Consider the following 27,420-nt stretch of genomic DNA (forward strand, 5'->3'; position numbering starts at 1 on the left):
TGGCAAGTTATTGATAAAGTGGTGTAGGAGTTTTTGTTTGCTTCTTGTGTACAGATCACTGATTTCAATAGGAAGTAAAACATTTACATGTAGTGCTGAGACTTAATTATCTTTAACTTTTTGAAAGTGCTAATCAAGTAAGTGAAAATATGTACAAAATATTCTGTACCTTGCAATTATTTATCAGAAAAAGATGTCAATTGCTTCCTTTTAATCAGCAAATATGCTATCTTCGTTCAGTACTAATAGGTGAGTAGGTCACTGGTTTCTTTTTCCTGTGCAGGGAGAAGCCTTTAAAACTGTAGTGCGCTAGGTTGGGCTGAAGAAAGGAGTGTTATGGTTGTTTGTGTTGAAATATGAAAGGTCCAGTCAACTCCAATTGTATTTTATTAAAAAGCTGCCCGGTGAAATTTCTAGTAGTTTTCTGTTGCCATATCTGAGCAGCAGCTGTGTATGTCTTGAAACAAGAGTGTTCAGAATTGTCTGATGGCATGAGGGCCTGCCTGGCTGTGTCCCCATGGGCAGAGTGACTTCACCTTGCACAGCAGGGCTGCCCTTACTGTGCATGTGATTCAGAGTTACTCTGTGCTTGTGCTGGTGAGTCAGTTTTTTCAGGAGTGGCATGTATGTTCAGGAAGTATCCCACAGAGCCTGCAGACGTTTTTGGAAAGGTTGGTTCAGAAGCTCATAGTTCAGAGTCTCATCATCTCATACTGAAAGATACTGTTCCTGCATTATGCAGTTTTAAAGTGGTTAAAAGTGATTGTTTTTTTTTTTTTTTTTTACTGGGGGGATGACATGGGACAGTTAAACCCAGAACAGATACGGGGTTTTTTTATTAGTAAGAAGAAATGCAGATTTTTAACTTGAAAGATTTTTTTTTTTTTGTCTTGAACAGGAAGTCTGCCCCCCATCTCTTTTAGTGAGTTAAGTGATTCTGCTTTTTGCTTTTTTTAAAAAAATTGTAGTGTAAAAAAACTTCACACGCATTCTACTTACTACAGTAGCAAATTGAACAAATTTTCTGTTGATGTTTAGAAGAATTATTCCTGATTCATAAGGTCAAGCTGAAGAGTTAAAGTTATTTTTTAAAATAATTTTTTCTAAGTGTATGTTGCAAAGTTAAAGCTACTAAATAAAGGACTTGCTAGACATTCCAAGTCAACTTGAAATCAAGTAACTGAAAAACAGTTCAGGTGAATCATCGGTCACGGTAGATATGGGAAATAAATCTGAAAGAAAATGTAGCTTAAATGTAATTAGCCAGTTGGAACAGTTTAAAGTGGTGTTCTAGAATTGTCAGTAAAACGGAATGTTTGTTTTCAGTTCTAACAGCAGCTGTGACACAAGCCTCTCTGCAGTCTATACTCCATAAAATTCTTACTGCTGGACCATCTGCTTTCAATATCACCTCCCTAATTTCTCAAGCTGCACAACTGTCTACGCAAGGTATTCAGAGTCTTTTTTTCACTTACATCAATTTGTTAGCAGTGTTTTAAAAAGGCTGATACAGTTGAAAGTTGTAGAATCTCTGTTGTCGCGTCTTTGGCCACGCAGTGTGGAGAATGTTGAATGACTTTTTTCTGAAGATAGGATAAAAAATTGTTACTGAGGAGCAGGCACCTGACACACAACTAAGTAAATATGCTTCTCTGTCTCACCTTTTGGGATTTTCTTTGTATGTTAGCTAATTCTCTATGAGTAATGTGAAACCTCTGTGAGACCCTCTCAATTTATTCTGGACCTGAATAGGTGTTACTTAATGTTCAGTATAAAACACAACTCTTCCTTGCTTTAACACCCATCTTGTAGTACTGTGTTACTGTGACTCTTGGGGGAGGCTTTAAATTCTTAAAAGAAAGTTTGCTCTGTCTGGTGGGAGATTTTTTTTTTTTTCATCTTCTGGGCAAGATACTCTTCCAGGTATTTTCAGTATGTTCTGGCTTATAACTTAATAATAAAACTTAAGTTTCAAAGTTTAGAAACTTAAAACAATAAATGCAGTCATCTTACTGAGTAGGTAAGCAGTACTAATTCTAATTTTTAACCATGGGTGGGGAACTGTTGGTATACACCTAGAATGGGTGAATAGCTTTCTAAATAAACTATTCAGACATTCTTTTGGTTAAATCAAGTTGAGTGCTCTAAAATAGGAGTTGGAAATGATTCAGTCTCTTCGTGTGTTAAAAGCATTTCCTAATAGCTTCTTCTCTTTCTCCCTCTCCTGAAGTTTTAGAACTGGGGAGTTTGGGGAAGATAGAATTCCTTAACTAGCATTGTTGTTGAACGTTTGATTGTTCTAGTTGTTCACAGTGAACATGTTTGTATATCATCTAACATAGCATACTCCAAAGTACCAAAAGAAAGTCTAATTCACATTTAAGATAGGACATAGTTTTATTAAAAGCAATTTTTTTTTCCTTTACAGCTCAGCCATCTAATCAGTCTCCAATGTCTTTAACATCTGATGCCTCATCGCCAAGATCATATGTGTCTCCAAGGATAAGCACGCCGCAGACTAACACTGTTCCACTTAAACCTTTGATGACTACGCCACCAGTATCATCCCAGCAGAAGGTAAGCTCCTTTTGATTTATGCCATATTGTAGTAAGAAACCATTATACGTAATATTAAGTATTGCTCCTATATATCCATGTGCTAGCAGTTGTATATAGGATGATAAAATATATATGTTATCTTTCCCAATAGAAACAAACAACTGGAAACAGCTACTTGACTGTATTTTGGCAGTGCAGCTCCAGCATGAAATCTAGTTTACTTTTCTTGAAGAAATTCTTATGCTGGCTTCAGATGCTGTCTGGAGATATTACCAAGGCATCAGTATTTTAGCGTATTTAAATAGAAACAAAATCATACTTCAAAGGCAACAGCTGATACAATTCCCTAGACCTACCCAATAAAAAATGTTTAGAATAGGAGAGAGCTTCTTGGGGCAATTAACTGGATGTAGTCTCAGATTTGGTTTGGAAGTGTGCTAGGTGTTTACAGATCAATACCATAATGTCCCTTTCCCTTCCTGCCCCCCGACCCCTATTGATTCCGAATTCCTTCAGTGGATCAGTGACTAGGAAATGTAAATTGAAGCTAACCTATAAGCTCCTGAGGTTCTTCCTAAGAAGCATGACTCTAGACTTTGGGGTGAGACATCCCCACCTTTCTAAAATCTGTGTTCTCTATCACCACCCCTGCTTAGCTAAGATGTCTTTTTCTCAATTTTCTGCTCACAAGTGAACCTCATATGCCTTGAAGGCCTTTGAGGAATACTTTTATCTTCAGGAGAACATATTGCATTTGTCATCATAGTCAAAATGCCTCATTTTCTTTCATCTGTTTTCATGGGTACAAAGAAAACCAAGTGATTTTCCCAGTTACTTGTGATGGACAACGATACAATGAATTGCAAAAGCTTCATGTGTGTACCAGTACTGGTTGGTACCTTGGTTTCTGCTCCTGGATTACATCCTGAATCTGTGTGTTCACATCCCATAGCTAGGTGATAAGTAATGAAATTATCAGACAGCAGTGTTCAGGTATTTGGCACTTCCAAATCCTGAGATATGAAAAAGAATCTTCTTAAGTTGTTTACTGTCAATAACTGGAAGTAGATCTGTTCTGGTCTCTACAACCCAGAGATTGTTAGTTAGTCCCAGAGTAATAAATTTTGGTCCTGCAGCAGATACTTTGCCAGTTCAGTAGGGAAAGAACTGTCTTGATAGTTCTCGTATGTGTGTAACTCAATTCTGCGAGATGGGAACTTAGGTGGTAATAGCTCCAGTGTGAGCATGTCTGTTTAGTAGCCCGTCAGATATGTCACTCAGGCAAGCTTGTCCAGTTGCAGAGTTTGAGGTAAATGATGCCTAATGAAGATGTGGTGCTGTGCCAGGACACACTTGGTTTTAGAGTACAGGCCCATGGGCTTAGGGCAGACAAAGCTGAACTGGCCCTGTGCAAGCAGAGCTCAGTGCCAGATGCACAGATATTTGGGCTGGCTGTGGGACTAGTGTAGTGCCATTGGCACAGTGCTGTTGGTTAGGACCACTTGAATATGTCAGTACTGCTTTCAGACTTAAACTGATGTGACTGCCTGCAGGTGTGCTGTGTGCATGTGGCAGCTTGGGGGTCACAGACTCCAGGAGCCTGGGTGTCACGTTTTGCCTTTTAGCTGTGCCTGTATTGTGTGATCAGAAACTCTTCTGAATTTCTGCAAAATTGCTGTGTAAAGCACTTCACACAGACCTGTCAAGCGCAGTGAGAATGTTGCTGTTGGTTGGTTGATTTGTTTGTTCTTTTAATTTATTTAGCCCTTATTATTTTTCTGTTTCTCATATATGTATTTACAGTCTTTGAAACACTTGGAAAACATGGAGTAGTTGAGAGGCTTTGTGGTTCATTTATCTCACAAATCCCACTTTTTCTTCATGGTCCTTTTTTATTTTTACCAGCCAAGGAGCTGGTTACTTTTCCAGTTTGACTCTGCAGCGTGATTCCATTATTGCTGATGGACTTTCCTTTTGAAATTGTTCCTTCTGTTTGAACAGCCTTGATGGTTAATGTCTGCTCACAGGCTGAGCAAAATGCAGGCATTAATAGCAAAGTTCTTCATGTCATACATATCATAAAGGTACTTGTGTAGTCTCTTCTCATAAATCAGTTTTATGAACTGCTACTGTTTCACCCCCCTCAACTATATAGTTCTGTTTATTTCAACAGCAGAGTGATCTTACAGTGATCTTGCTTCATCCTTTTTGTACCATGGGCTTTTTCATGTGTTACTCAGACTTTTTTAGTATATGTCTATTAATCTAAAAACCGGAACACATTTTCATTTTGATGATAATTTTAAAAGGTGAGTTTTGCTCTTAGACATATAAGAGTTTGAATTTGCATTAAGATTCCCTGTGTATTTAAATGAGTCAAGTTATGTATTGAGTTTACGTTAGCAGATAGTGTCTGACTTGCCATTTGTGGCTTGTTTCACAGAAGTCTGTTTCTGAAGTAGAGAATTTCTGGATGTTCAGGTGACTGTTAGTTAGTAATCTACACTAATTTGAAGTCAGCAAATGCAGGCAGGCTGGATGATTTGGGTTTTTTGTCTTTATGGATCCCTAGAAGCCATTTTTTCTTTGCTCCCTCCCTTTTCTCTTAAAAGTATTTGTTTGATTTTGCAGAGTGGGGGATAAATTTTGAAGCTGAACCTCTCTTGTACATACTTTAAATTAACTGAGGTATGCAACGTATTGGGCAAGACGAAGTATATACAGTATTTTCTGTAACTTAGACATTACTATGTTCCCAAACTTCTCATCCTGTCAGAAATTCACAGAAAAGACTGTATCTTACTGCTGGTGTCTTAATACCTTGTGTTGAATGTATACTACAAAGGAAAAGCAAGAAGCTACTGGTGATTATTTTTTTAGTCACTTGTGAGTTTAGAACTTAGAGAAAAGGGAGCAGCAAGCTGATAAATATGCTTTAGATTTTATTTTCCATTTCTGATAGAGATGTTTTAATATGCTTGTGATAGAATTACGTTCTTAACACTGTGTAATGTATTTTCAAGTAGGGAACTCTTAAATTTGTACATGAAGATTTTGTTTGGGTAGTGAACAACTCTTCTGAGGTTGAAAATGAGCTCAATGCTCAGATGGAAGATACAGTCAAAAATAATATTGAGTTGAACTATTTTGCCTAATAAGTTTGCAATATTTTGACAAGTCGCATGGATCTAAATTTGCTTCTGTTATGTCTATTAAGTACTCCATTTTAGTAAAAAAAACCTTTCTGTCACAGCTGTGGAACTAGAGTTTTTGGTTTTTTTTTTTTTAAACACCTTGTGAAGAGAATAAAACTTGTGTCAACAAAATACCTTGTGTCAAAAAAACCCCACAGGTGTTGAAATTGTAATTTCCTTGGTTTTCACTGATTCTTACACTTACTCTTTACTGTGGAGGAAATCTAATGAAATTTTGAACTTTCCAGGTTGCTACTCCAGGTGTTAAACAAGGACCAGCTTCCCAGGCAGCACCTCAGCAGCCAGTAATAGCTGACAAGCAGGCAGGTCATGAACCTGCCTCTCCACGAAGTCTTCAGCGTTCGAGGTATATTGAAATGCTTCTCTGTTCTGTCCTTACCTTTTTATCTGGATTCAGTGTGTGTTGTATATGCTGCAGTTAGTGGACTCTTCTTTGGCCTGTTTTTTGAACGTATGATTTAACTGCTGCTACTGAGATGATGCAGCTAATGTGGTAGATTCCCCATTTTTGGATAACCATTAGACTTCATTCTCACAGAAGCAAAATGGAACTCATAGTTGTGCTCGGTCACCCTGGTGACAATTTTACAAGTGATTCCTTGTATTCTGATTTCAGAGTTTGGAGTTGCTGTCTCTGTGCAGTTATGGAATCTGTGGTTTGCTAAGTGTTAGATATTTGTAGTGTCTTGCTGTTGTGTAATTTGATTTCTAAATTAGTGTGATTTTTTTGGTCTGTCAGGTGATTTTGCTGCTGTAATGAAAAACGTTAAAAATTAAGTAAGTTTCACAAATGCCTTTCCTTGGCCAGACTTTTTTGTCAACATTGCAACTTACTCAGATGTTGCATGATGCGAACATTTAACCATTGATTTACAAGGTGCGTTTAGAATCTGTATCTTGTTTGAAATTTTTCTTTCAGGAAGGTGGACTCTTCATAGTGTCGGATGCTCTGCATTTTGTCATACTGGTTCCAGGGGCTGTAACCAAGTATGTGTCATGAGATCCTTTTGTGATGGAGTCATGGTATAGACCTGTGGCAGGAAGAGGTTGCAGGTTGACTTTTTTTAGAAGTTCTGTAAATCTACAATTCTTAATAGCTGGATTTTTAGAGTGGTTGAATAAGGTGTGTGGTATGGTATTAAAAAAGCAACAAAAAAACCAAACCCCAGTACTCTTTCATTGTCAGCATACTTGGTAGTGCCTTCCAGATCATAAAATAGTGAGGTCCTTTTATCTGTCCTTCTGGGACTAATAACAAAGGGGACCTTTGTTTTCTTTGTTGGTTTTGGCTGTTTTTGTGGGGAGAAAGGAGATACTTTGTATTCTGAGTTTTTTGGGGGGACTGGGTTATCTGTTGTGTGCTTGTTAGTCCTGTCTGAGAAGCTGGCTTTACTGGAGACCCTGCAGTATTGACCAGTTTGAGAGTACAAAGAGAAGCAAGTCAGGAGTTTTGAGGTTTTAATGTAGGCTATTTTACAGACACTTGATTTTTACAAAGATTTGTTATCTTTGTCAGATTACAAACCTATAACTCATTTATCTCTGAGGAGAATAAAGGCAAAGTGTCCAGCTCTCCTCCGTAGTAATTATGGATGGTGCTATTTAAATCTTTCTGAATTACTGTACCAGAGATAAAATTACACTTTGTACCAAGCCAAGCTTTTTTATGAGGAGTGGTGAGGTTTTGGGGGACCACTCTCAGTCACAGGCCCTTTTGATCTTTGTTCATCACCCTTTCCCCACAGGAAATCTTTCTGAGAAAGGTAGTCATTCTTGGAAACATTTACCATGGCTTGGAGTCTGCGTGAGTTGATACTGGTGGGCATTTGGCCTACTAATTCATACCTCACCCTCCCTTGGGTTACATGACTTTTTTTCTCTGGCATGACCCTTACCTACAGCAAATTTAGGGATCTGCTGTCCCTCTGCAAACTATTGCTCCATTTGGTATCAGTGTTTTGGTGGAGGAAGCTGAGTTTGCCCGAGCACTGCTGAAGCAGGTGTGTTGTGCAGTCAGCACAGTCCCGTGGCTGAGGGGGAGGCAGTGCAGGAGGCAGTGTGCAGGCCAGGATGAAAGATACTGAGACAATGTTAGTATTGTTCAGTATCCTGTATCTCTCAAAATAATACACGTTTGCAGCTCTGGTGTATTGTGCATCATGCATTCATGTGATTCAGTTTGCTTTGAAAGTGTCTTATTCGCAAAAAGTGGAAGATTAAGGAATAGGTGACTCGTAAAACCTGTGTGACTGGTATTCTCTTCTCCTGAGTGCAGTGGGGTTGAATGAAAGTGGGCCAGCTCAGATATTGATTTACTTACCTGCAAAAGATTTGCTGTGTCCAGGCAGTATGTCTGAATTGATGTGGAGCAGATTATTCCTTTGTAGGTGAAAGCAGTTGGTTGGATTGGGAATTGCTCTTGGGAGCTAATGTCCTTTACTTTTATAGGAGTGAAAAACAACTTAGCAACCTGGACTGTGGACAGATGGTCCAAAATCTTTTTGGCTCTGTGAATTAAGGTTGCGTTTTTCTCCAGCTTAAATACAGATTAATTGAGCAGAAGTTAATCACATCTACATTTCCTTGGTTCATTGAAAGTTTTAAGTGAATGGAGGTAAAATTATTTTTGACTTGTTGGGGTGGAAACACTGTACGAAAACCTGAGTAGCTATTGCTGGCTTTAAAGAAGTGAACATTTCAGCTATTTAAGTTGGGAAATTAACACGACATGGACATACAGTGAGTCTGTCTGTTAGAGATTATTCCAAAGACACACCGTGAATTATGGCTGCTTTAAAAATGAAACTTAATGAGTGCTTCCACAGTTAATAGTTTCATCGGGTTGGTAGTTTCTTTTTGTTTTCAGAAAGGACTAGGAACATTTTTCCTTTACCTTGGAAAAGAGCTGGGAAGAGAGGTATTTCATTCAATTTTTTTATAGGTTGTAAGATTTTGTTGTTTGTAGTAGTGTATTTCAGAACCATCCTGTTCTCATACCCTTGTTACAGATATTTTTGCCTCTCTGGGGGCATTCTGTTATTTGTGGCATAGTCAGTCTTTAACTCAGCTGAGGCAGGTATTTGCCTTTAGGGAAGCATTTAAAAATACTATGGTAGTTTGGAACCATCATTGCTGCATTCGTAGCTCCCCCTGCTGCTAACACAGCAGTGCCTAAGATATTTTGTGACAGTATGTTTTAGTCATAATTAAGCTACAGCTTTATTTTTGAGAAGCCCACAGATTTTATTTATTTATTTTCTTGAAACATTTCTGATGTGTTCGAGTGATTTTTACTGATGAAGTAGGAGTAGAAGACAGGCTGATAAATGAAGAGGAAGCAACTCATAGGGGGAACCTTAATTCTAGTAGAACTAACAAGTAAATAAGGTTATGCCTGAATTCTACTTAGTTAATAAAAGTAGGCTTTCTCTACACTATCACAATGCTGATGCTAAATGAATACATTGAAACTTAGAATAATGTAGTTTGGAAGGGAATTGTAGTTATGATCTACTTAGGTCCCAACTTAAGAGTAGGACTGGCAAGTTTGAATTGCTAAGGGCATTATCTAGGTGGGTTTTTTTAATATCTCAGAATATCTTCTTCTAATGTTTGACTACCCTTATGGTGATTGGTTTTTTTCCATGTCTAATTAGAATTTTCCTTGTTGCAACTGGTCTCTGCACCTTGTGCAATTGCTGTGCATCCCTGAAAAGAGTCTGTCTGTTCTCCCCAAAAGTAGTAAAAATCTGTGAAAAGATCCCTCAATCCCCTTCCCCTCAGCCTTCTCTTTTCCAGACTGAATAAACTTTTAGCTTCTCCTGATACAGCATGTGCTTCAGCCTCTTAGTCATCTTTGTAGTCCTCTGCCACATTCCTTTGCTATAGCAGTTTAATTCTTGTCCAGTTTTAGGCTTCCCACTACACAGTGCTCCAGATACTGTCACTCTCATAAGCTCTGAAGAGAGGGCAGGAATTGCTTTTTTTATAGGGGAAGTGCTCCAGCCCTCTCCTCACCTTGGTGGCTCTCCTCTGGCTTCATTCCAGCAGGTCCATGTCAGACATCCAGTTTGTTGGCTGTGATTCTTAATGCTGTAGTTCTTTGCAAGTGTGAGTTGATTAGGATAAATGTTTGGGCATTGGACCAGAAAGATAGTTGCATTTTGTAAGGATGTTTTCAGTCTTCAAGGGGACCAACAGATTAGGTTAGGTGATGAATCAAGAGTCCTTTAAAATTTGATTCTCCTTCCTAATACTTTCTTCTTGCCTGCAAGTGATATAAAGTTTTAAGAAACAGACTGAAATTATGGCCTATGTTGAAAAGCTTCTGCCAGTGGGAGAGTTGTTAGGTACTTACACAATTAGTGCTACTATTTCTCAGTATGTGTAGTGCCAAAGAAAATCATAAATGTGACGTACCATCACTGTTACACTGAGTATGTCCCAGTAAAGCAGTCAAGTTTGGTGGCTAGAAACACACTACTCCTGTGATTGTTCTTCTGAGTGCATTAAGTGAATACATACAATATGACAGAACCTCCTGGGTTGTGTTTTGACATGAGTAGTGAGCTCCTCAAATCCCATATGGCTGTAGTTTTAGATCAGAACATCAGGCATTGTTCTTAATGATTATTGTGGCGAACCTCTGTTGAATAAAGCTGTTTGACTCCCATCTGATACCTCATTACTGAAAATCTTAGGTTTGCAGCTGTTTGAAGGGAGAACATACATGTACACATTCTCTATCCAACACCATCTAGGCACTGCTTACATCTCTTGAACAGCTCTCAGAATTAAAAACCAGACAAACACAAAACCCAACTAAACAACAAAAACCCCCCTGTTACATTGTAGCACACAAACATTGCAATAAAAGTTAGAAGCTTGTAGAAAAGTGGTACAGGTTTGGTCTACCAGAAGTATTTACTTGTGGTTTGAACACTTTTATGTTATTTTTGTGCCTGGAAGCAATGGATTTTTAGTGTTCATTTTTCTATAGGTTCAGATATGTTTTTAAATGCTGACTTGCTTTTTTTAATTCTTTCTTCTAGTAGTCAAAGAAGTCCATCACCAGGTCCAAATCATACCTCTAGCAGCAGTGCATCAAACTCAACACCTGCACCACAAAATACATCTGTACGACCCACATGTTCATTAACACCTACGCTAGCAGCACACTTCAATGAAAACCTTATAAAGCATGTTCAAGGCTGGCCTGCGGATCACGCAGAAAAGCAGGTGAGTACTCCTTTGCTCTGTTCCCTGTGAGAATGCATAACGTGTAGCTTAAAATTTGGGTTTCTTACTCAGGTTGCTTTTTCTAGGAATCAAAAGTATTTTAAAAAGCCCCAAACTCTGATGCTTGTCCTTAGCCAGAAGAGAGGAAAGAGAGGTTAGGCCAGACTTGCAGGTTTTACGTGTGTTTGCCTTTCAGCAGTTGGGGATTTTCAGTCTCATCCGGAAGTCTCAGTGTTTTTGAAATTCCCTCAGATGAGTGGCTATCCTCATAACTATTTTCTTACTGCTGAAGTTCTGTTGAAATTTGCAAAGAACATAGATTTCAACATATTTTTAAATAATGATATTTTTGTTAATGTGTAAAATGTTATAAATTAGGTACAGAGTTAAACTGAGACTACTCCGCAGTTCTAGTTACTGACTTGTTAGTTCTAAAAAAGTGAAAAAGAAACTCTACCTTGTTTGTAAATTGATGTAGAGTACTTGGACTGAATTTGGGCTATTTTTACATAATGGGAAATCCAGTAGAACTGCCATCCATATATTATAGCTAGTTGCATGAAACCTGTTGTGTTGTAGTAATACAAGGAAACTGGATGCTGCTTGGAATGTATTACTCAAAGGAACCGTATTGGTTATTGAATCTAGTTCAGTTAATTTCACAGGCAGCCCTATCTGTTGCAGTCTGGGATAGTAATCTTACCTAGCCTAGTTTACTTTGGTCTTTTGAAGAGTGGTTGCATGCTGGCACAAACCTACACTGGAGACTTCTGGGTAGTAACTTGCAAGACTGAGACTCTGTTAGGATTCTTGCTTCTTTTCATTAAATTTTTAAAATCAGGTTTAAGACATTACCAACCTGTACTGAGCCAAACACTGAGCCGTTGTTGTGGAGAGTCTTTAAGGAAATGATGCAGTACAGGCACTTATCTGTGGCACTGGCCCATAGTTTTGAAAGTATTATTTTCACTGTGTACTGAATTGACAAGTGATCACAAGTCATCTTAATATAGAAAACAGATCTATGCAGTGCATAGGTTTTGGGGTTTTTTTCCTTTGTTGATAATAAAGAGATCAAAAAACTCAGCTAATGCTAGGCAGTCATTTACTCAGTTGGGTACTTTGTGCTACATGCTGTGTCGTCCTGTCTGCTATTTCAGATGATTTCACATGATACTGTTGTTTATAGACCAGTTTTGAATAGTAGCACTTGAGGCACTTAAGTGAGATATTTGATATAAAAGAAAAAGTGAATGAAAGTATAGATGCAGTACATAGTGAAGAAGATAAGATAGATCAAAGTGGAGAGACTAAAAATGCAGTGTCTTGGTTTCTTCAGATAGCTGTCAGATGCATAGTGTAACTTGAAATTAGGGCAGAAGAGCACATGCCAGAGTAAACTGAAAAATAAATAAGTAAATAAATTAGAAGAGCCAGGACAGGTATGTGCTAAAGCAGTCAGACTTGAAGAAATACTCTGTGCAGTAGTAATAGCTAAAACGTTCTTGAACTACAGCAGTTATGTCACAGAACTCATAAAAAGCACTTAACATGGGAAACTGAAAAACAACTCAGTAACTGGAGTTGTGCTGGGAAGACATGGGAAATTATATCCTACTGGAGACCAGGGTACTCCTGGATGTTCACAAACTCCAGAAAAAAACTCTTTTAATGTAGGAAATTAGAACACAAAATGCTGCTTTGAACTGGAGAAATGCCAGAGGTTGATGAAGATTTGTGCTAAATAACATTATTTTTGGGAATGAAAAATTAAGCATACGAGTACCTAAGCAGGTGTGGATGAATCCCAGTAGGCAGCTAAGCACCACACAGCCACTTGCTTGCTCTGCCCCAGCAGGATAGGGGAAGCAATTAGGAAAAAGTGAGAAAACTCATGAGTTGAGGTGTAGGCAGGTTAAAGAGTAAAAGAGTGTGGGGGAAAGTGATGCAAAACCAGTCACTACCAGCCAATGCCAAGCCAAGCCATGGCAACCACTGGAAAAGTGCCCCCCAGGTTTACTGCTGAGCATGACACATTGTGTGGACTGGAATATCCCCAAGGTCAGTTTGGGTCAGCTGTCCCATTTTTGTTCCCTCCCCACCTGTTGTCCACCCACAGCGTGTTTGCGCGGTGGAGAGGGGGTCAGAGAGAGAAAGGGAGAAACCCTTGATGCTGTGTAGGCTCTGCTTAGGAATAGCTAAAACATTATTGTGTTGTCAAGCACTGGCTTGGTCATAGATTCAAAACATGGCACCATGTGGACTGCTGTGAAGAGAATTTCATCCACCCCAGCCAGACCCAGTGTAGCAGAGGATAACATTGCTAAACAGTAATGCTGCAGGGAAGGCTGTATTTGAAACAATTTTTTCATGTGCCGTTTGCAAGAAGTCCTCTTCCTTATTGCAGTGTAATGCACAGGGCCTCAGAGTAATTATACTGTTCTCCTTGGTGCTGTTGAGGAGTTCTCTGGAGTCATATCCAGTTCAGTGATGAGACTTTGAGAAATGCACAGATTGGGAATTGGATAGGTCATGCCCCTTAAATTTACACTTCTGCTTGTCTCTGGCTGACTAAGTGGGGGCATTAAAGTAATGGAGTTTGTCTGGAAGAGAACACCTGAAGAGGGTTGCAAAGGTTTTTTTGTCATGTACAAGGTAGCTGGAAAGAAGATGGCATTCAGTAATTTTTGTCACTAAGGCCTGATTAGTTGGGAAATTTAAGTCTGCCATTGAAATATGATGGAGACTTTGAACTACTTGAACAAATTACTTTGGAAACTCGGAGCCCTGTCATCTACTGTCTTTCAAGATGGTCGGGTAAACATTTGTTAGGATCAAGAAAGTCTAAGCTATCCCTGCCTTAGCTTAGACCTCAGTTAGGCAGCTTCTGGGCAGCAGTGTTGTTTATTTCTGATGTGAAATGGGCTTTTGTAGAGAACTGAATGTGTTTCTGATTTAATACTCCCTTTTGAAATTAGAGTGCTTTGCTATTTCAAGACACATCCAGCAATTCTTTGGCTACTGCCAGTTGTTTCCAATGCATGATTCAAAAACCTAACCTTTATGTGTAACCACTGCAGGCATCAAGATTACGTGAAGAAGCCCATAACATGGGAAGTGTGCATATGTCAGAAATTTGTACTGAATTAAAGAATTTAAGGTCTTTAGTTCGAGTATGTGAAATTCAAGCAACTTTGCGTGAGCAAAGGTAAGTGTGTGCTCTGTGCATATCTTGAGTTTTCAAGGTGTTACTAAAACTTCATTCTGGCATTATTTTGCATGAGTTCTGTTCAGTGATGACTTTGTAAGTACACCAATACTTGCCATGTTTGCAAGCTGCCTTTCTTCCCTGTGTACATTCTACCTGTTTCCCTCCACTAAATAGAACCAGATAACAATTTCTGTATTTTTAATTCGATAGAAAAGAAATACCCTTGCAAATACATTAGTGCATTACAAGAAACTGATAAACTCACAGGATTTCAGCATGCTTCTAGAGAATCTGTGCATACATAGTGCATGGATCATGTTAGGTACACATCTACAGAGTTTTTCCTGATCTGAAACACTACAGTTTGTATGAGAGATTCAATAGGTCTAAAGCCAGAGCAAGTATGAACAGGTGTAATTTACATCACAAGCTAAGGAAAAATTAATGTTTGCTAATAGCAAAGTGGACTTCGCTTCTTAAGTCAGTGATAGCCGGTGTCTTGTGTATCCCTGAAGCAATACACAGCCATACTTCTGAATACTTTGTGCAAGATTGGAAACTGTAATCTTAAAATACATGCTCAAAATTTTCACCAGTAGTCATGGTCCTGAATCTACTTTCATACTCAGTTTCCATTTTCCATGATGTTATCCCAACTATTAAGTCACACTACAGTTTGAGTACAGTGCTTCTGATTTAATGTTTGAAGCCACCTTAATGGCGTTGCAAGCTGTTAAAATAGCTGCATTTATTCTAGAAGCTCTTGCATTTTGGCAGTTAGTGAAACAATCCTTTAGAAGCAGGCTATAATATATTTGTAAACCTTTACTGATCAAGAATTGAAAATACCCATTTTTTCTGAAGCTTTATTTTGTAACTTCACTACATGAATGATTTCTGTAGTATATTTAATGAACTACTTGGTTTCATACAGTTTTTATTTCCTAAGGTGTCTTTTGTGTCTGAGTTCACATTTGATCTGAAATAAAATGTGAAATATCATTGTTCAGCTCATTAAATAGCACCTTGTTTCTTGTACACTTTGTATCCTTAAACTGTCAATGGATAATTTATTATTATGATTTTGAGCCTATAGTAACATGTATCTTTTATTTTTGCTGCAATCCCAAAGATGTGGAATACAAGGCATAAGTAACCAAGTTGATGGGGGAGGCTTTCACAAAGGATGGGATTATCAAAATCAATACATTTAAATGATCATACTATTTCTGTACTTTTGCACAGAAGAGTACTACTTAAATTTCTTCTAAGAAGGAACTTCATCTCTAGACAAAGCACATACATTGTTTGAATCATAACTGACAGCATGTGAAATGGCACTTTTCACTGACTGATACCTTTTATATGCCCATGCCTTGAAGTTAAATGTTATCTTTTCAGTGTATCTTAATAATTTTTCACCTGCTTTTCAGTAAAAAATTCATTTTTAATGAACTGGGCACATTTTTTTAAGTGTTTCACAGATGTCTGCTGAATTGATGCTTTCTCTGCATTGATTAAAGTTGCTTCAGATTTCACAGAATATTTATATAAAACCTAAACTCTCCCTGAGTATTTTCTTACTTCACTGACATATTTGCATTACGTTCAGCATCATGAAAAGTCGTTGAGAAATGTTCGTTAAAAATTCTGGGAAACGGTCCTGTAAACCAAATGTTTGTTAGTTGCAGTAATTGCTTATGTCAGTTCAGTAGAAGAAGAAAAAATGTATAAAAAGTTGTAAGCAATATCATTTATTTCTAAGCAAGGTGTAGTTACAACTTTCTTTTCTTAGATGCCCTTTAATGGTGCCTCAAATATTTTTGAGATTGGAGCTTTCCATAACTAGAGACTGAATACTAAATAGAACCAAATACTAAAAACAGTGTTGCCTAGAAGGAAACTCACTCATTTAAAAACAATTGAGCACTTCAGGTTGTTTTACAGTCTGGAAAACTGCATGACACAGACATAATGCTGTTCTCCAGATTATTCAGTTACTTGGCTTACTTGCCAGTGTCCTGCTTTTTCTGGGAGCTACATTCAAGTGAAGAGCAGACCTAAATGTAACTGCGTAACAGTCATAATAGAAATAGAGCAACTTAGTTTTTTGAACTAAAGTGTCAAACACACCTAGCCTTTGTGTATCTGCATGTGGTTGTAGGTTGTTGAACAGATTGGGAATTAACTTAATATCTGAATTTTTTAATGGAGCTAAGGAACTTGGTATCTTTCACTGAAATTGTAGAAGTACTTGTGTAGATGCTTATTTAATACATCTGTATAATGGAAATGATTATACTAATTTATTTATTTTCTCTTGCAGGATACTATTTTTGAGGCAACAAATTAAAGAACTTGAAAAGCTAAAGAATCAGAATTCCTTCATGGTGTGAAAAGTTGTAAACAATTGCACATGGTTTTGAGTACAGGAACTATTAAACTGATGCCCAGTCTTAACACTTTTGAGCTGCATTTGAGTAGACTTTGGACCGTTGAGCTGGGCAGAAAAAAAAAGTTGACATGGGGAAGGGGACAGGAGGGAGTCAAATTCAGGGGAAAGATACAAGAATGATTTGTAAAACCCTTGAAATGTAGATTTCTTGTAGATGTATTCTTCACGTTGTAAATATATTTTGTAGAGTGAAGCCATGGGAAGCCATGTGTATCAGAGCTTAGACATCCAAAACTAATCAATGCTGAGGTGGCTAAATACCTAGCCTCTTACATGTAAACCTGTCTGCAAAATTAGCTTTCTTTTTTTTTTTTTTTTCTTTTTTTTTTTTGGTTGGGGTTTTTTTTTTTTTTTTTTTTTGGTTGTTTTTTTTTTTAGTTAATTTATCAGTCAGAAATTTTTCATTTCCTAAAATTCAATGCAAGCGCCAGGCGATCTGTGTCTAAGGCTGCAACAGTTTGGGCAATGTACAAAATACCACGAAACAACTGTTTCCACACTTGCACCGAGTCGAGAGCAGTGCTTCTCCATTTCTGTTTTACAGAGAAATGTTTTTCATCTTCTGTGTTCCATTTCCCCATGAAATCCTAAATCTGATTTTATCAGCTTTTTAATGCTTCTAATTTTCTCTTTTCTTAAGGCACTGTTGCTATGGCACTTTTTCTATAATCTTTTCATTCCTGTGTACAGTAGCTTAAAATTGCAGTGATTGAGCATAACCCACTTGTTTGTATAAATTATTGAAACGTATTTCCATTTGCACCCTGTAAGAATGGACTTATAGTACTGCTGGGCATGTGTGCTGAAAGTACATTACTTGCTCAAATATAAGGAAATAGCCCAATGAACATGTTAACATGGTTGTGGGAGGGGAAAGAGGAAAAAAAAGCTAGTCAGATGTGAATTGTATCTGTTGTAATAAACATGTTAAAGCAAAGAAACACTGGTTTTCATTTCCTTTGGTCAACACATTAAAATTTGGTCTTTTTGGGGATTCTTTATTAGAACTGTTCTTGTTGAACATTTTTGTACTTAAATAATTCCTCAAGGGAGGTTTTGTTTAAAACTTGTAAACAGGAAAATATGTATAAAATATTTAAGGAAATATAAAATTCAACAAGAATGATGTAAGACACCTTCCCCAACAGTTGTCATATGTTATCTCCTGGTTTACCTGTCTTGATATTATGACATTTCATTTCGAAGGATGTTTGTGTTGTAGCTAACTGTTTAAGTCTGGTGCTGACTGCTGTTCTTAACCATCACAAAACGCTGAATTTGTGTAATTGGAGCAACTCACCGTTTGAAAATGGTGGAAAAGCTCAGCTTTGTATATTGTTTCCTAAAGTATATTAAAAATAAAAAAGAAACTATTGCTACTACAAAATAAACGTGACTTCTTCTTTGCTTAAAAATGACAGAAATCGTGATGGCAGTACTAGTTTAATATTTGTAGAGGTGTATATGTCACAGCAGTCTTTTAAATAGGGAAGATTGTAGGGGATGGATTGAGAAAAAAGAATGATAAAGGTGTTGGCATGTGAACATGTGATGCTTTGTGTTTTGTTCCTAAAAAATACTTTCAGCACCAGAAACATTACTTGGTTTTTGTGTTGCGTGAGCTTGGACTGATTTTTAAAAGCAGGTTTTCATCGGTGGAAGCTGAATGCTCTGACCTAACAAACCATTGCAAATGGAGCAAGTTGAAATACCTAACAAACAACAACAATGGGAAATTTGGATGGATGAACTTGTAATTTTCCTCACTTTTTAACCCAGTGTGTTCTGTTGTGTTTCATATCATGCAAATATTTGATTTTTCTCAGAAAATGGGAGTAATCTTGAATGAATTAATTGGAATACACATTGTTTCTGCATTTTTAGAGAGACCCAAGGCTGAGTGACAAAATTCTTCCTGAGACTTTTAATATTTGTCTTGCATCCTGTGTTTGGAAGTTGCCAAGTGTAGGGGAAATAGCATGTGAAATGCATGGAAGTACAAGGGATTGATGCCTTAAGAGGCCTCCTAGAAACAAGAGACTAGACAGGAGTAAGGGAATAAAAGTAGGTATTTATTTGAAAGGCCTTCAAAGGTACCCCCTGGGGAGCCAGAGGCTCTTGCCAAGATGGACCCCAAGATGGACGACAGGTCACGAGTTCTTCGCACTTTTATAGGTTTGGCTCATTTGCATATCAGGGTTAATTCTCCAATTAAAGCTTCAGTTTAATGATGGAATTCCCCTCAGCTTACCTCCCCTTAGAGGCTCTTTGGTTTATACTTTTTGGGCCTAGGCCAGTCTAGGTGTCCGTGAAGAGCCTGGAGAGGCTTTGTTATGTCTACCTAGCATGGGAAAGCAGAAGTTAACAGGCTGCAAGAAACTTCAGAGTTACACACTAAGCACTACAGGATTTTAAAAATATAAAAGTTAAAACCTAAGGCATCATTTCCCCCCTTTAGAGGCTTGACAAGGCCTCTACCTTGTTGAGACTATTCTAAATATTCTAAATATCTACTAATAATGTGTCTAACAGTAGTGTATATCTATAAACAAGAATTACAATTACAATCATTATAAACAATCTTTAATCCAGGGTCAGTTTGGTAACCATGAAACCAGGGTGTGGAAGATACAATCAACTTAGATCTTACACTGGGTAATATTCAAAGTTCTCAAATTGTAAACAAATTTTGTAGATCTTTTCACTTCAGTTTACATGTCAATTATTAGTTTTGTATCCAGATGAATCTCTTTGGATACACTTTGGACTAGAATCATGTGCAAAATGTGGTTCCAAACCTGAGTCAGGGTTACCAACTGTGTAGATAAGCACAGGAAAACATCATTTTAACTACATAATCTTTCTTTGTATCCGTCTCTGTTTTCTCAGTTGTTTCAGGAGCAGAAGCCTTCTCAACTCTGGAGTAGTGAATCCAGGGTCTTTTGCTAGCGACTTTGACTGCGGTGAGGGCAGTCAGCAAAATCTGGAATGGTCCTCTCCACTTGGCCTTGTAGAGGATCACTGTCCCACCACTTGACATAGACCCAGTCTCCAGGCTGGAAGGGATGTGCAGGAGTGTCCAGTCCTATGGGTCTGGATAACATGATGTAATTCTAGAGCTTCTGCAAAGTAGAACCTAAAGCCATTAGGTATCTCTGTAAATCAAGTTTTCCCCTCATGTGAATTCCACCTGGAACGTGTGGAATTTGATATGGCCTGCCATACAGTATTTCATAGGGACTGATGTTATCCCTCTGCCTTGCTTGTATGCGGATCCTCAGTAAAGCTATAGGCAAGGCCTGGACCCAGGTCATGGGATGTGTCTTGACAAATTTTGCTAATTTGTGCCTTAAGGGTCCCATTCATGCATTCCACTTTACCGCTTGCTTGGGGTCTGCAAGGTGTGTGCAGATCCCAAGCAATTCCCAAAATCTGGCTGACTTCTGAATCACATTTGCAACAAAACGTGGTCCTGTCTGAGGACATACCCAAAGGAACCCCAAACCTTGGTGTTACAGGATTAAGCAAAACTTTCACCACCTCTTTGGCTGTGTTAGTGCGACAGGGGTAAGCTTGAGGCCGTCCACTGAAGATGTCAACCAATACCAGTATGTGCCTGCATCAGGATCTCTCAGCAGTTCAGACATTTTGCTGTTTAGTTATTTGCTGAGACAAAGGTGGCTTCTATCTTAATAGATATGCTGGGTCTTTTTTCTACAAGCTTACTTGGTTTCCTTTTGATTGTTACATTGCCCTCTATAACATCCTGTATCAATGAGCTTCGCAAGTTAGTTTTATTTGTAGAAAATTACTTTGGATTGGTTTTTTTAAATCTCTGTTTTGAATTAATTTTCTTAAGTTTAACTGCTGCCTGTTGATCTTGTAGTTTTTCAGAAGAGTATCCTTTCCAGCTTAAAAAGTGCTAGTGTGTTTATCACTTGAAAACTTCCATAAAGTAGGAATGGTCACAGATAATTTGGGATTAATGTGCCACTTTAACCCCCTAAAGCCACCTGCATAAATGCCCATCACACAGAGACATGGACTCTCTTCAGGTGCTGCCCTCCCTAACTCGTGCAGTAAAGGCGGCTGCTTTGTCAGCATCTGATGACATGTCCACACCTTATTGGGTTCTGTATTTGCTCACCATGCAATAGCTTTCCTCCCCATCCTCCACACCCTTCCAAGCCCTGGAGCTGTTGTTAGCTGAGGAGGGACAGTCTGCCAAACTTTGACTAGTATTAGACAAGTTGGAGAAGAGGATTGCAGGTACTGCTTTAAAGTCAGCACTAACCAAGGAGAAGGGTCTGGGTTAAGGTCCTTGAAAACGGCTTCACTAACATGCAAATGCAATCCTGGGCTTACTCTGTGTTCTGGAGACCCTCTTTGCTTTCTGTAGTGGTGTACAGAAGCTGTCACTCTCTAGATTCCTTGAGCAGGGGGATAAAACACCAATTTTTATCCTCCCTATCAAATATTTTTATCTGAAGCAGGGCAATAAAGAACTGAGCCAGGGGCACTGAGTCCTGTTACAAGATTACCAGCTTTTCATTAATTACCCATCCTGAAATTAATGCTATCTTTCACACTGCATAATTAAAGGGGCTTTATTGAATTGCTCTGCACCTGTAAGTCAAAGCAAGTGACATTCCCCTGGATCAAACCTTGTATTCTTCCTAGGAAGGTGTTCAGAAGGTGTTGATTGGAGCTGTGGGATGTGTTTTCTATATTAATTACTTAATAGAGGTGGTCAAGGAAAAGTGATGAGAAACTGGGGAAAGAACTGTTGTTGTGTATGTTGCTCTTGATGTCCTTGTTATGCATTTGCTAAGCAACTATTCAGTATAATAGAGAAACAGCCTTCAGAACTCCTGAGGCGATTGTCTGAGCTAGTACAGTCATATTGCAAGCAGTGCCATTGGGGTAGTATTTTATCAGATGTCATGGCATGCTCAAGGACTACAGCAGAAGCAGCTTAATATGATTATAAAACGACATGACTGATCCGAGGAATTCCCATTTTTACTTTATTTGTTGTTTTCCTGTAGTCAATCGAGCAAAAGCGTTTATTTGCAACTGAGATCCATGTAGATGTTGAATTCTGCAAAATAATTTTTCAGTAATATTAAAATTTTGGATTCCAGTTACACATCAGTCATTTTAGGTGTCTGTTAAGTTTCTCTATCTTCTATCTCTGGTCTACAACAGCTGCTCGAAAAGATTCAGTCTTTCGTAGCTGTAGGCATCAGCTTTATCCTTCTAACCTTCATGGATGCCTGTGTTGCTGCTGCTGTACTACCCCATCTGGAATTGTTTCCTAGATGCTCCTTAATACAGATTTCTGTATTTTCTAACTATGGCTCTTTGTTTGGGAAGCCTGTCTGAGGGAAAGGACTGATGCAGACTCTCTACCACTCAGGGCTCCAGCTAGCTGAGAATCTGGACGTCAAAAAGCACTTTCTCCTCCCTAATAAAGACACCTGATCTAGGACTTTCTATAGAATGAACTGTCAAGTTTGGCTCCCATGGGAACTAGGAAAATCCTGGGAAATCTTGTTGCATCCTGGATGGGCCCTACCTGGATCTGATGGCCATATGCAGCTGTACTACACAGCTCCATATACCAGACTTAGCACAGCAGGTTTGCAAACATGGCTTGAACAACCTGATCTTTCCAGCAGTTACTCAGTATGTGTGACAGTATTTTGTCACCTTCTGTTAGTCACACATGCCAGAGAGCATTTGCAAAGGGATGCCATCTACTCCTGCATGCAGTGCCATGCTCAAAGACTAATCCCTGTGCTCCAGTTTGAAATCAATCTGGGCTGTGTAAAAGTGTGTTAATATAGTGATGCTCAAAATGTGTAATTAGGCTCATCTCCCTTTCACTCTATATTACAAGAAAATTATTCATGGGAAATACCATCATAGTCATCTGTATCAGCAGCTAGAATTGTGTAATTGTAGAATTGTGTCACTAAAATAAATCCTTATCATTCTCCCATATTTCTAAAGTTGGCACATGGACGTCACTTAGTGTGCTGCCTCAGAGTTCTGAACAGCCTGGACAGCTTTCTTCTCCTGCCTGGCCAGGCAGATTTGCTGACAATGTCTTACATACCTCTCTGGGCAAAAATCTGTGATTGGATCTTTTTTCAGTGTAATTGGGATGCTATCAGAATTTGTTGGGGGTTCCTGTTCTGCTGGATACATCCTTGTTAGCAGCAAAAAACTTGTCCTGGGAAGAGTTATTTGGTAAAATGACCAAAGCCAATGGCAGATGGTGCTACAGAAGGTAAATGTGTTATCAGCAAGTCTGGACTACGTGATGGTGCCAAGGGGCTCTGATGTTCATCAGTTCCACCCAGGTTTCTCGAGCTGCTGCTCTGCATCCTCGGAGTAAAGGCTTTTCCTTTCTTCCACATTTTGAAAGGTTTATTAAACTTCTTCTTCATGTTGGAGATTCAATTTCACAGTAAGTCTTTTATATTTTTTTAAATGGAAAAGCTATTAAACCACTGACAGCATGTCCCTGTCTTCATTTGCTAAATAAAACCCCCTTTCTGCTTGCAGTAACATTGCCAGCGGAAACATGGATAACTGAACCTCTCAGTACTGCCCTGGTTTTAGGGTAAAAATTCCCAGAGTTCCCTTTGACCTAGGGTGGTGTCTGAATTTCATGTAATTAAAAAAAGAGAATTAATTTGTTGTGTATTCTTATGTCCCCTGGCACCTCTTCACCTGAACAATTAGAGACGGGGGTGTGGGTGTGTGTAAAGTGGAATATATGTGTCATCTTGATAGGGCAAGATCTTTCAGGACTCTTGTTTGTCCCACAGGTCATTTCACTGGAAGAATTGCTCAGTGAGGGTGAGGCTTCACACAGCTTATCTGACACCCAGCTCCCTGCAGAAAGAGCCGACCCTTGCTTACTGCTTCCCTCACCTCCTGCTGAGTCCTTTTTGCCAGCCCTGAAGTGGTCCAGGGAGTAAAGCGCCAGCAGAAACCTGCCTGGTAAATGTGTCACTGACCTCAGAGGCTGACAGGGCTCACACCAAGGAGCTGCTCAAGGGCAGGGCTGGCACCTCCTGGCATTGAAGGGCAGGTCAGAGTAACTCTTGGGTCAGCTGTAAGCTCAAATGGCAAATGCTCTTAAAACTCTGAGCTACATGTGCAGAGAACAGGGACTAGTGACATGGAGACTATGCCAAGTTAGGCATGTTTTTCTGGGGTTTAGATGCATGTATGCTTTCATTTCAAAATTTCCACTCTATGAATTTGTACCTGCTGGGTGTCTGAACACAAGTCTAGAAATCAAACTGCCCTATCAACTACAACATGAGCTTTCAGGTAAGCATAAATCAAGGTCTAACTACCAAGCATGTTCTTAATATATTTTAAACAAAGCACCCATCCCAAAGTAAACAGTGCATCTTTAATAGGTTTGGTATATAAAGGAAGCAGTATCTCCAAGGAAATGCTATTCGTCTTCAACTACTACTCCCTGTTAAACTAACACTGAACTGCTATTCTTGCCCTGGATTGTCTCATCAGATACCAAACCTCTCTCAAGAGAGAGATCTGCTTGGCTGTCCTCATCTGCCATCTGATGAGTTTGGAGCATTTCCTGAACTCCTTAGTTGTTGTGTGAGGATCTTGCAGACTCCCCTGCGGGAGCCTTGTGAGCAAGCACGTGCCCTGACTGCGGGTGCTGAGCAGCCAGCCAGGCTGGCGATCTGCCACGGTTCCTGGGCTGGCTCGGGTGCTTGACACACCTCTGCCCTTGTGCTGGTACATGGAGAGACACAGGTTCTGTCTCTGCATGCGTGTTCTCTCACTCTCCAGACAATCTGCCTCACTTCTGTGGCAGCTGAAACTGTTTGGTGCCTGGTTGGTGTGTGAGGGGGTGTGCAGAATATCTATCTGAGGTGGTCCAGTGCTGCCCCTGGCTCAGCAGAGACAAACTAGTGCATGGCCTGATAAAAACATCTGCTTCAGCTGGCACTTCTTTACCTAATTGGAGTTTTTAGTGCAGTAGTAGCTGAGGAAACTCCAAAGTGTGGGAATCTCTCTGGCACACGCAAAGCATCCAGCTCTGGAGGGTCAGAGGAAGAGAACGACCAAAATGAGGGTTCAGAAAACCACATCAGGGTGTCAGTGCTCACCTGAACTGCATCGAGCACTGCTATTATGGCCAACTCAGAACTAATTTTGGTCATGCTAGGCCAGACCCCTGTTCCGCTGGAAACTGGCTTCCTTTTGCTTAAAAATCAGTGCCACCACGTTTGGGGCTCTGATACCCCACCTAGAATAATCATTGGTATAAGCCCCTAAATCTCTGTATTTTTCTCCTATATATCATGTGGGGCTTTCTCTCTTAATTGTTAGTGTATTTGACCTTGTTTAATTCTCTAGTACCCAGAATTAGTACTGACTGTCCTTGATCAATGTAAGATTAAGTGGAGTTCATACGTTACGTGTAGTTTTGTGACAGACGTATTTTAATCTGAAATGTCAGCAATTGTTTCAAGCTACTCAAGATTAGAGGTTCAATTTAGAAGTTTATTGATCAGAAGGCAACATTTTGGTAGGTGGTTCATGGGAGTTTGTTCCATGCTTTTGCAGTTTCACATGACTGCTCTTCATGGCTTTGGTAAAGCGTAATGGTGGTCTGAGTTTCACAAGAATCTTCCTTTTCCAGTCAGGAGTGGGATTGATACACATCATCCCTGGAGAGTACTTAGTAAGACACTTCAGGCATATTATAGATTGATTATTCATCATTTAGTAGTTTGAAAACAAGTTTTCATTATCATACATTGACCCAAATAGCTGCTACTATTTTTAGGTAAGCTACTCATATCACAACATTAACTTCTGCTCACATCCAGTGTGCCTACCCATGGGCACTAGATTTTGGAAGATCTAGTCTGAAAACATTGAGATGCCTCAGGCTTTTATGGTGATATAGAGTTTTAGATGGGGACCACCTAAAAGAAACCTGCTGTTAACTTCTTACGTAGTTGTTTAGAAAAAAAATCTCATTTCTAATGGTGTTCTATTCTTTTTACTGCCTTGTTCAACTCTGGTGGCATTTGGATTATTATGAGGGTTTTCACAAGGGAAATTTTGTTAATCATATTTTTTCAGCAATGTCATCCCAGACTGACAAGTACAATTATTGAAATAACCTCATAATTGTACCTCTTAATAGTAGAGTTTATAGGATTTTCTCTTTAGAGCTGGAGTGATTAATTCACTTATACAGAGTTATTCAAGAGACAGAATTTCTACCTGGGAATCTAGCATAGTTGTGATGCTTTTGATGTGCTTTTTTAATGCTTTAATCTTTTATATTCTCAAGCAAAGTGTACATAAATGAGAAGTATTGTCATAAACAGGGTACCTTAAAACCCCTGAATTCAAAAAAAGCTGTGAGAATCTAATAGTTTGCTGAGGGGAGGAGAAAGTTAAAAAATAAGATTTGCTTGTTCATTTTGTTATACACTTGAGTTCTGTACAGATTTGAAATTTTCAGTGAAGTTGTATTCAATATCAATAAATGCAGTCTTTTCTATGTGCTTTTACATTTTGTGGAATTTCCTGGGATGAGTGACAGGGCATTAGTGAACTATAGAAAATACTTTTAACTGAATCTACTTTTCAGTATTAATCTAAAACTCAGAGACTACTAACGCATTTTAATCAATGCAGAAGGAGGCTATAGTGACTAGAGACTTCCCTGAACTGAGAAATCATCCTGATTATTTTTTCCATTTTGAGCCATTGGAGCCATTTTATTTGAAATGTTACTCTTCCTTTTAATTATTTGAGGCTTTTTTCCCTTCTCAGCACACTTTTATGTCTCTTGAATTCCTTGCTAGATCCTGTCATAGTGATCTTAATCTTTGGTCAGGGATTGTGTCCCCTCTTCATGCCTGCACCAAAGTGTCTTGCTGGGATATTTCAGCCATGCAATTTCCAGGTAGGATTTTATCCTCCATTGCATTTTTATGGTCTTGATGCTGGAGTTTTGACTATCATGGCCTCATCTTCCTCTGCCTACTTTTGTTTTCCTGCTGCTCTTCGCCTCCTTTGGTCAGTCTCCTGCTGCAATTCCCTTATCACTCCCACGGAATTATCGGTGGACAGCACACGTAGAAACACAGAATCATAAGGGAAAAGACCTCCAAGATCACTGCATCCAACTGTTAACTCAGCACTGCCATGTTCACCGTTAAACCATGTCCCCAGTTGCCCCATCTACACATCTTTTGAACACTTCCAGAATGGTGATTTCACTGGGCAGCCTGTTCCAGTGCTTGACCACCCTTTTCATGAAGAAATATCCAATCTAAACCTCTCCTGGTGCAACCTGAGATGATTTCCTCTCATCCTGCCACTTACTATGTGCGAGAAGAGACCGACCCCCACCTTGCTGCAGCCTCCTGTCGGGCAGTTGTCGAGAGTAGTAAGGTCTCCCCTGAGCCTCTGTTTCTCCAGGCTAAACACCCCCAGCTCCTTCAGCCATTTCTCATCAGACTTACGCTCTGGACCCTTCCCCAGCTTCATTGCCCTTCTCTGGACATGCTCCAGCAACGCCCTTTTTTTGCTGATGAGCCCAAAGCTGAGCCCAGTACTTGAGGTGCAGCCTCGGCAGTGCCGAGTGCAGGGGAACAATCACTGCCCGGGTCCTGCTGGCCACAGTGGTGCTGCTACAAGCCAGACTGCCACTGGCCTTC

General features: G+C 39.2%; 1 protein-coding gene across 4 annotated transcripts in view; it reads left to right on the plus strand.

Annotated features, from left to right (window-relative positions):
- WAC (WW domain containing adaptor with coiled-coil) overlaps positions 1 to 17,615 on the plus strand; it is a 58,069-nt gene extending 40,454 nt beyond the window's left edge. For 3 of the 4 annotated variants that reach the window (XM_042043678.1, XM_042043681.1, XM_042043680.1), the window contains 6 exons: positions 1,327 to 1,449; positions 2,429 to 2,577; positions 6,002 to 6,120; positions 10,826 to 11,012; positions 14,093 to 14,220; positions 16,550 to 17,615. In XM_042043678.1, the coding sequence (XP_041899612.1) occupies positions 1,327 to 1,449; positions 2,429 to 2,577; positions 6,002 to 6,120; positions 10,826 to 11,012; positions 14,093 to 14,220; positions 16,550 to 16,619 (776 nt within the window). In that variant the 3' untranslated portion in view covers positions 16,620 to 17,615. The remainder of the gene's footprint in view (positions 1 to 1,326; positions 1,450 to 2,428; positions 2,578 to 6,001; positions 6,121 to 10,825; positions 11,013 to 14,092; positions 14,221 to 16,549) is intronic. The other variant, XM_042043679.1, reaches the window with a different exon arrangement.
- The last annotated feature ends 9,805 nt before the right edge of the window (positions 17,616 to 27,420 follow it).

This window comes from Corvus kubaryi, unplaced genomic scaffold (assembly GCF_017639235.1).
Source record: "Corvus kubaryi isolate FWS band 111438036 unplaced genomic scaffold, C.kubaryi_AGA036_p1.0 37398, whole genome shotgun sequence".
NCBI classification, from domain to species: Eukaryota; Metazoa; Chordata; class Aves; order Passeriformes; family Corvidae; genus Corvus; species Corvus kubaryi.